Source organism: Triticum urartu, chromosome 3, assembly GCF_003073215.2.
Source record: "Triticum urartu cultivar G1812 chromosome 3, Tu2.1, whole genome shotgun sequence".
Lineage (NCBI taxonomy): Eukaryota > Viridiplantae > Streptophyta > Magnoliopsida > Poales > Poaceae > Triticum > Triticum urartu.
This window is the reverse complement of record NC_053024.1, coordinates 492560408-492571766: the sequence shown is the minus strand read 5'-3', so window position 1 is coordinate 492571766 and position 11359 is coordinate 492560408. Positions and strand designations below refer to the sequence as shown.

The window sequence follows — 11359 nt, the reverse complement described above, 5'->3', positions numbered from 1 at the left end:
CCTACGGCGGCCGTGCAACGCTGACTCCGTTGAAGGAAATATGCCCTAGAGGCAATAATAAAGTTATTATTTATTTCCTTATATCATGATAAATGTTTATTATTCATGCTAGAATTGTATTAACCGGAAACATAATACATGTGTGAATACATAGACAAACAAAGTGTCACTAGTATGCCTCTACTTGACTAGCTCGTTAATCAAAGATGGTTATGTTTCCTAACCATGAACAATGAGTTGTTATTTGATTAACGGGATCACATCATTAAGAAAATGATCTGATTGACATGACCCATTCCATTAGCTTAGCACCCGATCGTTTAGTATGTTGCTATTGCTTTCTTCATGGCTTATACATGTTCCTATAACTATGAGATTATGCAACTCTCGTTTACCGGAGGAACACTTTGGGTACTACCAAACGTCACAACGTAACCGGGTGATTATAAAGGAGTACTACGAAACCCAACATCCGTGTCCTCGCAGGACATGTGGAGCTGCTCCGTCACGCCGTGTAGCCAGTTGTGGCGATGAACTAAATGAGCTATATTGTTCAGGCCGAGAGGCACAACGGCGTGTCATCCTTACTAAGACACTTCACTGGTTTTAGAAGTCTTTCACTGACATAAATTATTGTGAATTTCCTTTGCCCATATTAATATATATGAATCAGTGCCAAGCAGAAAATGTAATTTTAGTCAGATAACCCACAATGGCGATATAGTTTTCAGAAAATATACATCGTACCGGCCAAATTATATTAAAAAGTGAAATATAGAAGATTCACCTTATGCCTGGAAAGCACCTTTCCAATCATCTTTATCAGTCACCAAACACCATCATAAGTCTTGTATTTGAGTGCATTGTCAATCTTCACCAATGACTATAATGCCACATGATGCTTGATGCTTGTTCTAAAAATGCATAAATGATTTCTCAGTGGAATTGATTGAACGTGCAAAAATAATAGTAATAATCATATATGAGCTTCATAATATACTTATTTATTACTACGGGGAGGTAGCATTGCAGTGTTTTTTAAGATAAATGCACAAATTTAGGAGATTAGAGCTGATTCAGTTCAACCAAGTTGCCATTTCCCAGTGGCCAGTGCTCATCTGGACAACCTGAAAAAAAGAAGGAAAACTGTACAATAGAAGCTATAGAACATACACATGCTGCATGTAATTCACAGTAAGTGCTCAGCAATGCAATACCAAATCAGAAGAGAAATTTCTTCAAACAAGTCGTGGACAATGTGAGTAAATATACTCCATATATCTACTGAAATCCAAATGGACAGCTTGGCTGGTGAGCTTACAGATCAGTTACAAGCTTCTGATAGAAAGTAGAAATCTAGGATTCTGAGTCTTTCTTCCATTTGCCAACGCAAGCAATCTAAAAAATTAAAAAGAAAAAAATGCAAAAAGGAAAAGGAGGGGACCTTCTATGTGAAAATTTGAAGGCTTATTAATGGATTGTGTGCCCAGCCACAACCATCCACGCAGATGAGCCGCCCCAAAGTCTTCTAGACTCATACGATCTATGGTCATGCCATCATGATTAGAACATCGATGCATCCGAGGAAACGCCAGCCTGTGAGCCTACTAACCCCCGCCGATCCGGCTGAACAGCGTCACGATCGTACCAAGGAGGCGCCGCTCCTTGCAGGGAGGGCCACGCCGATGCCATGGTGGGTACGGCCGCGCCTGACGCCACTGAGATGAGCAGCGGGCGGCTGCCTCAAAGAGGGGGGCGAGGGCGACAAGCTTGGAGGGAAGTGAGGGGCAAGGCATGACCACCAATATCTGTAGATGAACAACTAAGCTACAAAAATGACTATATGAAAGGAGATTAGCAATTGTTTTCTCGCTCCACTCGTAAACATAACAAGCAATTTTTCTTCAAAGTAGGTCTTACCCTATTTTTGTAAAAGAAAGTCCAGGCACCTTCATGTCTAATAAAACATTCTATAGCAAATCAATGGAACCAATCAGGCTTCTCTTAATATGCTGATATGCATGGTACTAAATTCCAAATTGGAACTACAACTGACTTCAATATATTCAAGTTCGACAGTGAAAATAGTACTAAGCTTAGCAACGGCCTGCCCAATACCTAATTTCTACCCAGATGCGCAATTGCAAGGTTCAGCTGATTAAGATGCTCGAGTTTATCTGCAATGGTAGAGCATTATCTTTCTAATTCAAATTCAAAGCTAACAATCACACCGGAATATAACTATCACTATGGCAACTGTTACGAAGATGAATCCCTCCTTTCTCAAAGTCGATACGCAAGTTATTTGTTGCCTTCCCATATTCCTCTGGTAGGCAGGGCACCTTCACTCTCAGCGTTTAGTACCGCGTTTTATAAAGTAGTATATGTGTTCAGGTACTGCAGAAAATCACAGAAATGAATGTTACTGTTCTGGTTTGGTCATTTCACTCTGCTCTCTCCCTTTTCACAGATGCCATTTATGTTATAGACCTTACTTGAAGATGCTCATAATTCGTCATTGATGCCTTATCTGCTTCCTCCGTAAACTCCCTAGTTCATATACATATTTATATTCAGTAAAAGAAAACTGAAAACACTTTGCTGCAGAGCTTCCAAATTATTACACAAGAAGCAAGCAGACGTCATCCAATCACCTATCTGAGTGCGTGTCCCTGCATAGCTCCGCCGAATCAATGACCAAGAAAACCTAGCCAATCATCAGCCAACCCACATCAAACTACACAGATTAAATAAAACGTAACCAAAGAAGAGTAACTTACAGTGTTGGAGATCTCATCCATGGTGTGAACAATCTCAGCAGAGGGCGGCAGCTACCCAATGTGGCCAACGAGCTTGTCCGACCTGCAAATTTAACCAAACAGTCATAGAAAATTTAGCAATGGATTGTTGTGGTGGGGTAGTGTTAGGGACCAAAGGGGGTTTTTTCCCCTTACCGCTGGATGACCTCGTCGAGCGACGAAAGCCCTTTGCAGTGTGCAGCACATAGAAGCCGTACAGCCGCCGACCCGGCCGGGTCGAGCAGACCGTCGAGAGGCACGTGCACCTACCCGGCCACGCACCCGGCGCTGGCCAGCGCCCACACGAACGTGGTCTCCGGCGGTAACGACGCCATCGACACAACCAGTTCCAGCGCGCCCGCCCACGCCGCCGGGCCCCAGCACGGCCACCAACATCGCTCCTCGCCCCCCACCAGCAATGCCCCCACGAGCGGATGCATCAATTAGAGGAAGAACCAACACCTCCCCTTGTGGTCTCCCCCGCTGGTGGCTGCTCTCCTTCCCGACTCCGGCTTCCAGCGGACGGCGCTCCGATGAAGAGTGCGCCGACGAGGGCGTCTTGGGGGACGGCAGGGAGGGGAGAGAGGATGTCGCTTGGGGAGTTGGGGAGAGGCAGGAAGGGGTTGCGTGATTGATGAGTTTTTTTTCTAGGTGGAGCGGTGAAAAAGGAAAGAGGAAGAGGGCTTATTAGGATTTGAGAAAGATCGACGTATTAGGAAAATTAGGATTTGGAATTGATTGTCATGAAATTAAATTTTATTGATTGGTAACGTGCTATCAGTTCCTGCCCGTTTATAACGTGTCTAGTTAGGAAACTTTGGAAAGGTTAGGAAACTTTTTATTGTGAGGGTAAAAAAATTAACGTGAGTAGATATGGTGGTGGGATGTGAGACGAAAATAAACCGGACGAAAAAAACCAGACGAAAATGGTGAGACTATTCAACCAACTCGTCCATTAGGAATAGAGATATTGGCTGGACTTGGGAGAGCCCAAGCTGTCCAAACGTTGGATTTCGGGGAGCCAATTGAGCCTCCGTTTGATGTCTGAAGAGGGAATCTCAAACATACACTTTATAGCCCGTAGCAACGCGCGGGCATTCTACTAGTTTAAAATATATACGCGAGGTGTTTAAAATATATAAACGAGGTGGTATTAAAACCGTTTCGTTCGCCGTCACTGCTACAAAACGTTTCGCCCGTACGACGCTCGATTGGGCTTAGTCTAACGAGATAGGCAAGTGGGCTTTTTTATTGGAAGATTTCTTATATGGGTTGCTACGTGACTTGGCTCGTCCGAATCAGGTGTACGCGAGGACGGGGTAAACAACCAAACCAACCCTCTGCCTCCTCCCCTGCTCTCGCCGTCGCCCGCAGAACCCCACCCAAGCCCTCGCTCGCTCGTCGGGATCCAAAGCGGCCGCGGCAGCCGGGAGCAGACGCGCGCGGGAGGAGTAGTTCGGGTCCGCGCCGCCGCCATTTGCCTCGGCCACCACCGCCGTCCGCGCCGCCGCCCTTTGCCGTCGCCACCACCGCCGTCCCCGCCGCGGCCACCACCACCGTTCAAACTGCTCTCGGCCGTTGCCGGGGATCCCGGCCACGCAGCAAATCCATCGCAAAGGATCTCAAGGCCTGCCGCCCTGCCCGGCGCACCCATCCAGAGGCACATGTTCTCCACAGATCCATTGGATCCCTTGCCGCCTCTCCTCCTCCTTTTTCATCGTGGCTTGCCTTGGATGCTAGATTTTGCAATTCCTCACCTGCAGTATGGAAGTGCATTTTGACAATCACACGACAACCCTTAGCAAGCCTTTTGTGGAAACATCGAGTACTGTTTAAGATATGTTGCCGACGGGAAACTAATTAATGTATTTGGTCGATGTACAGGGCTACGTAGTGGTTGCAGTCTTGTATTGGCAAGTGAACAATTGAGTGTTCATTGGCAACAAAAACAAGTGAATAATATCATGCCATAATTTTGTGTTGCTTCCCAGGCCTGGGTAGATGATGTATTGTACTCCCTCTATTTCTAAATATAAGTCTTTTTAGAGATTTCGAATGGACTACCACGTATGGATGTATATAGACATTTTAGAGCATAGATTCATTCATTTTGCTCCGTATGTAGTCACTTGTTGTAATCTCTAGAAAGGCCTATATTTAGGAACAGAGGGAGTACTTCTGCATGGAAATCTACAAATTGATTATCTGCATACTATTTGATTGTACTTCTCCAAGATCTTAGCATATACCATCTTAGTAACTTCGGAAACTTCCTAGTGGGACATAAGTTTAGGAGTATAATTTATCATTGTACAAGTGCGTACTGAACCTTAATAACAATGGGATTCTGTTATTTCTTTTTCAATTTACTTGCACTCGTCAAAAATCTGGTGTATAGAGCAGCACTGTTCGGTCTGCGCGGTCATATTATTCTGAATTTCAAGGAACAAAAATGATGTATATTTGGAGACGTAGGGGTTGAGGAACCTAATGTTCTTGAAAATTTTAAATATTGAAATGGTTGCTTTGATGCAGCATAAGGCTTTTTCCTAAAGGGATTGAGATTACCAGGATTCAGATTGGATCCCTGCTGTGTCAGTGCAGGAGAATTGCTCGAAAGGCATGACATGACCGATGCTGATTACGCCCGAACTGCCCTCCTTTGACATAAAAGATTCCCGAGCCCCTCGACTGAAATCCCGACTAAACTGCAAGTTTCCCTTCTTGAAATTACTGCGTCTGAAGCTTCCAATCTCGCCAACTTCGCCGGAGAACCGTGCGCCCGTGCTCGAGCAGAGGTACCAATTTTCAGTACTGTTTTTAGGGGCTTCTACGTGAATCCCATGCATGGCTTTGTGGCATGCAAGACTTTCCTGCTAGACAAGCAAGAAAACAGAACCATCACGCTTGCCCTACTGTAGCAGCCTTCAAAGCACGACATAACGTGGGCTCTCAATGTCAGTTCATTAGCTGAGCTGATTTCACATGCTAACATCATGTAATCTTTTTTCTACATTGCACATTTATCAGTTGGATTACATCGTTGACTGCAGTTCAGATCATTATCATGTATGTTGCTCCTTTGAAAGTTAGACTTCATAAAGAAGCAATTTGATCCGACCACAATACCTCTGAATAGATGCATCATGGATTTGTGGGTTCACCATCTTGGAAGGTGCAATTCTGGTGATGGTGTCATAATTGATAAATATGTACATTGCTTCATATGTTGGATAGTTTTGGCGGCCTTCTGTGGTGAGGTAGACTTGACTGATGAGGGCTTGAAAAGGGGCCTTGGTTGTCTGTTAACTGAAAACTCTGTTTGTGCACAACCTACATCCTCTATGAGAAGGAACTGGATGGAGCAAGGTCTATATGCCTCAAATTGCTTAAAGTTATGCTAAGCTCACTTGATTTACCCACTAGAGTAAACAAAAACTGGGTCTAGAACTACTGCATGCGTAATGCAACACTTCTTTTATGTACTACCTCAATGCGGGAGTGTGAATTGTTGATCCCACTAAGTCTGCATTTGTTAAAACATGGTGTTTTGGTAGGAGATGACTGTCAACTCATTCAACGGTTAGAGCAAAGTAAGGTATTGCCTCACCCTCTTTATACTGTCTGATTTCACTTACTCATTGGTGCATTTACTAAAAGATAAACTTCTGATACTAAAATGCTATTTTTTTCTTGAGAAAAATTGTAATGGCCATATCTTTCCTTTATGTTCCATTGTTATTTATCTGTTTTTGATAATCTTAATTCTTACTTTTCATTGTTTATCTCTAGGTATGCAAAGAAGTTGGATTTGCGACAAGTTTATTTGGGAGTTTGGTTATGCTCCAATTTAATATACATTTGCTGAACATACAGTATCACATGAATCCTTCTTCAGGTTATTTCCAAATGTCCAGTTTTATGAGAGGAAGATTAGCATGGCGGCCAAGTTGAAGGTGCACTTCCACGCCGGCGGCCCGAGCTCGACGGCAATCCGACGCAAGCGGCGTCCACCAGCAGCTCCTCCTCCAAGGACGGTGGGCCACGCGCAAGAGACCTACGTGCAGATTTGCTGTTTCATGTCATTTATTTGCTTATTTCCCGTTTGGTCTTAATTCAAGTTTTTGTTTGTAATAGTTGTTCATGGGATGAAATTTCCAAATCACGTTGGTTTGTTTGCATACCCAAATTGTAATAATTATATTTTATTACTTTTCATCGTGGATAGAGATGTATTTGTCCTCATTTTGCTTTTGAACCATGGAATTTCTTGACAAGTACGTATATGGTGTTGCTTTCCCTTCTTTCACTCTTATATTTCACTCTTATATATATGGAGATTCGCATGAAGAATTGGTGCTGTAGGTGCCATGGGCAGGGGCATAATTCCGCGAAATGCAATGTGGAGTTGTCTGTTGATCCCTCCTGGACTAGACCCATATAGTTAGTTTTCATTTGGCTTCGATTATATGGCATATGTCCTTGCATGCTATGTAACGATTAGTCACAAATGGGGTATTATTTTGTTTATCGGAGCATCATTTAATGTTGAATCATGCTATTTGAGTGGCGTAAATAAATTGTTTTATAGCTTTGTAAGAACATATTAATTATCTTTTATGTTGCAATGTAGCCCATTGAATATTTTCAAGGATGTATAGTGTTTTCTTTCTCCCGTTGCAATTTACGGCCCTTTTGCTAGTTAGTTTTAATTTTCTCTTATGGTGCTATTTTTATAGTGGCGAACCGAGCTCGTGTACAATACGATATTTATGCCTGCGAGCTGATGCATAATGGGCTGCCATGTGCCACCTTTATAGTGCTGCTAAAGCTCCACTTCTCATCAGCTAGGCGAGGTGGTACTAAAATTACCTGCGTCTGCTCACTTTTGCCAGTGCCCCATGCGACTGCATCGTGAAATAAGGGATGCAGTCACTCCCAGGCTCTCTCAGAGTTTAGCAACTCTCGGCCGTCGGATCGGGTTGCTTGATGGATCTTGGGCCATTGGATGAACCGCGTGGAAGACCTCGTCCGTTGGATCAAAAAAAGTTATTGCTGCAATGAATAGTTACCTCCGTTTCGTGCCACCGCCCATAAAATTGGGTGGCCGCCGAGGGCATTTTCGTAATTTGCCTAGGGGTGTATAAAAGGCGACGGCCCGCGTGGAGATGACCTAGCCGCTCCCAGGCCCGCACTCGCGCCCCCTCCCTCGTCCTCGCCGCCCGCCCGCATCGCCCCGCCCTCTCCTCTCCCTCTCCCTCCCTCGGTCCTCGTTGCCCCGCCCGCATCGCCACCGCCCCGCCCCGCCCCGCGCCGCGCCGCCATCTCCTTCGCCTACCAGGCCGCCGCCGCCCCGCCGTCTCCTCGACCCAGCCGACCACCCCGGCGCGGCCACCGTTGACGGCGAGGAGGAGGAGCACGGCGGGAAGGAGGAGGACAGCCAGGGGAGGAAGGACGGCATCAACGTCTCGTCTCCGTCTAGGTTCGCATCTCTCTCTCTCTCATAGTTCCCTTTCTTAGATCGACTCTCCCTGTCAGATTCTCCTGTACCCAACACGAGATGGAGAGAGGGATGTTTGGAAGGAGATGGGAGGAACAGGAGAAGGGAAGGAGAAGTTGTGCCACAACCATCCCGTCCACTGCATCGTGCGCGGCGACCGGTTGGGTTCTGGATCGGTGAGCACCCTGTCCACTTCTCCACCCCCCTCTCTCTTTTGTGGGTTTACCTGTTCATCCGCTAAAGATCTATTCGGTTAAATATGTTAATCTGTTCATCCTCTCGGCTCAGGAAGCAACTCATTTTGGATGAGAACAAAAACACTAAAATATGATGTTGATCTTGCACAAAAGGAAGAACGGTGGTGTCACATAAGCATGGCTCGACCTAGCCTTGATCATGGTAGCCTCTTAGGTGTTCCTACTTGCTACTATCCATGCTACCTGAAAACCCAGCTTATTTCACCACCAGCTCCAAAGCAACGACAGAATGTAGGCATCACCGTATATAATTTTATTGCATATTGCTCAACTCCTCCTCTATGAATTTGCTTACAAGCGTGTCCTCTATGAATTTGCTTACAAGCGTGTGTGACTACACTTGCTATGCACATGTACTATAGACAAGTCGGCAGGACCTCACATCACAACACCTGAGCGAGTCTGGCAAGGCTTGCTCGCCATGGCCTACCGCGTCGGCGAGACGGCGAGCACGTGATCACCACCAACAGGTCCTTTGTCACAACACCCTAGCAAGCGAGATGTTTAGACAAAGATATATGATACAGTACTATCAACATATGTCATAGACGAATAGTATATATCCTTCTCTTCACAAGCACAAGACTTGATTTTGATAAATTGTGTTACCATTTCTGTGGCATCAACATTTGGAAGGACACACCATCGAATCCTCTATAATAACTGAACCATTACTATTACAAGCAACCTCCTACATCTTCCTTCCAAAAATTCAGATGATGGTTTAGTTGTTTATATACATGTGCCATCTCTTATGTCTGAAATATATATTCTACTACCGGGTTGGCTGGCACCTGGCAGGCTGCGCTTTCTATCTACTTGTGACGCCCCATCATGTTGGTTTACATTTGGAGCAAAAATGCTGCTGAGCATTTGGTGTGACTGATTGCACTATCCATTTAGTGTTGTCTGGACATATGCTATGTAGTGGACACAATTATTTAGAAAAATGTCAAACCTTAACATTTACAGGAAGCTTTACATATGTTTGGATTATGGGTCCGCTGTAGGTTTGCATAGATAAATAAATAGCACTCTTGCTATCAAAGTGTGTGTTTCATGGGCCTTTCTTTGTTTGAGGGAAATAACTCAATTTTGTATCAGCCATACTTCTGCTATATATATGGAAACAATCGGTGTCTATTTCTTTTTTATCTGAACTGAGACATAATTCTACTATATGTAAACAATCATTGGTTCTTTCTTTTTTATCTAAACTGAGAAATAACTCTAATCAATTGTTTTTTTATTTAATGTCTAAGTATCTTCCTTACCCGAAACTTGTGCCAAAACTGGTATTTCTTTCATGTGTGCCTTGTGCCATATATTATCCAACCCCCTCTACTTCTGTACAGTTTTTTGTGGCAAAAGATTACTGGCACCATGTGAATCTTAAGCTCCATCATTTCCTAATTTTTCTCTCCTGGTCGCCTCTAGGTTTCCTGGCAAGGCGATGGTGTATGAACCTTGTGCGCCTGCCTAGCTGTATTGCGGCTCGAGGATGCGGGGGAGGCACTAGTAGAAAACAGGGCTTTGGTCCAGGCCGGGTCAGCCCATTAGTCCCGGTTCAGTCCAGAACTGGGACCAATGGGGGCATTGGACCCGGTTCGTGAGCCCAGGGGGCCGCTGGGCCACCTGGACCATTGGTCCTGGTTCATCTGGACCTTTTGGTCCCGATTGGTGGGACTAACCGGAACCAATGGGCCTCACTCTTGGCCCACCACCATTGGTCCCGGTTGGTGGCTTGAACCGGGACCAAAGGCTCCCCTTTGGTCCCGGTTCAAGTCACCAACCGGGACCAATGAGGTGCCTATATATACCCCCTCGCGTAAGAGCAGAGCACACTGCTCTGTTTTTTTCTGGCCGAGGGGGAGAGGGCTTGGTGGTGCTCTAGCTCACCTCCTATGCACACAAGGTGTTCGATGGAATGCCTGAGCCACACTACTTAAGCTTTCTCCTTTCCAAGCTCGACCTCCAAGCTCCATTTTCCACAATATTTGTCTAGGTTTAGCGGTCCGTCACGCCCCGTCCCCGTCTTCACCGTCGTCGATCACCCGCGCCGAGCTCATCGCCGGCACCACCGTGGTGAGCCTCTTGTTCTTATCTTCTTTCTGAAAGGAAAAATATTCTTACTTGTATGTTTACATACATACTTGTATTATTTTCTTACTTTTATTATTGCATCTTATATAGTGCGATGGTTTTGGTATCCGCCCCCATCGGCCCTCGTCCTGTCTATGATTCGGATGTGGTATATATATTATCTTTATAACTATTGGTTCATTTATTGTTTATGAAAATTATGCCGACCAACGTGACATAGATTTTATTTTTGTAGGATGTATGTGAATCGGAAATGCCAACTGACCCTATTGTCGAGAGGTTAAATTTAGTTGAAGAAGAAAACAATTTGTTGAAGGAAAAAATAAAAAAAATTGAGGAGGAGAAGATGATATTGGAGTTGCATGTTGTGGATGTCGTCGATGATCACAAGATCAAGATGGATGCAATGCGCTTGAAGATTAGAAAGATTAGAAAATATTCCATTCATACCGAGGCTTGGTATCATTATGCCGTTGGATCAATTGTTACCTTGGTTGCGATTATGATCGCATTTGTTTTCGCATTGAAATGTTTTACATAGTTTCAATATATGGTTTAATTAATTAGATGCTTTGGAGAGCTATATGTTGTTAGATGAGAACTATGTATGCATTTTGGTTTTAATGTGATGATGAACTTCTATTAATTTGGACACTTAATTATATATAATGCACGCAGATGAACCGGCAATGGATGTACGG

The 11359-nt window shown here is 44.6% G+C and overlaps 1 protein-coding gene and 1 long non-coding RNA gene across 2 annotated transcripts; both read left to right on the top strand.

Moving 5' to 3' along the window:
• Nucleotides 1-4097: 4097 nt before the first annotated feature.
• LOC125548543 lies at nucleotides 4098-7025 on the top strand. The gene is made up of 2 exons (XR_007301114.1): nucleotides 4098-6396; nucleotides 6591-7025. It is a non-coding gene; the product is annotated as an uncharacterized LOC125548543 (long non-coding RNA).
• A 674-nt stretch (nucleotides 7026-7699) lies between these two features.
• On the top strand, nucleotides 7700-10954 carry LOC125546899 (proline-rich receptor-like protein kinase PERK10). Its single transcript, XM_048710997.1, has 3 exons — nucleotides 7700-7751; nucleotides 7986-8280; nucleotides 10894-10954. Exons 1-3 carry the CDS (start codon nucleotides 7700-7702, stop codon nucleotides 10940-10942), a joined length of 396 nt encoding a protein of 131 aa, XP_048566954.1. The 3' UTR covers nucleotides 10943-10954.
• Nucleotides 10955-11359: the final 405 nt, after the last annotated feature.

Bases quoted from the DNA above. Each gene is read 5' to 3' on its own strand.
- LOC125546899 (XM_048710997.1), top strand. From the start codon at position 7,700: ATGCGACTGCATCGTGAAATAAGGGATGCAGTCACTCCCAGGCTCTCT. The intron at 7,752-7,985 runs GTTTAGCAACTC...AGCCGCTCCCAG, and splicing joins CACTCCCAGGCTCTCTCAGA to GCCCGCACTCGCGCCCCCTC. The intron at 8,281-10,893 runs GTTCGCATCTCT...TTATTTTTGTAG, and splicing joins AACGTCTCGTCTCCGTCTAG to GATGTATGTGAATCGGAAAT.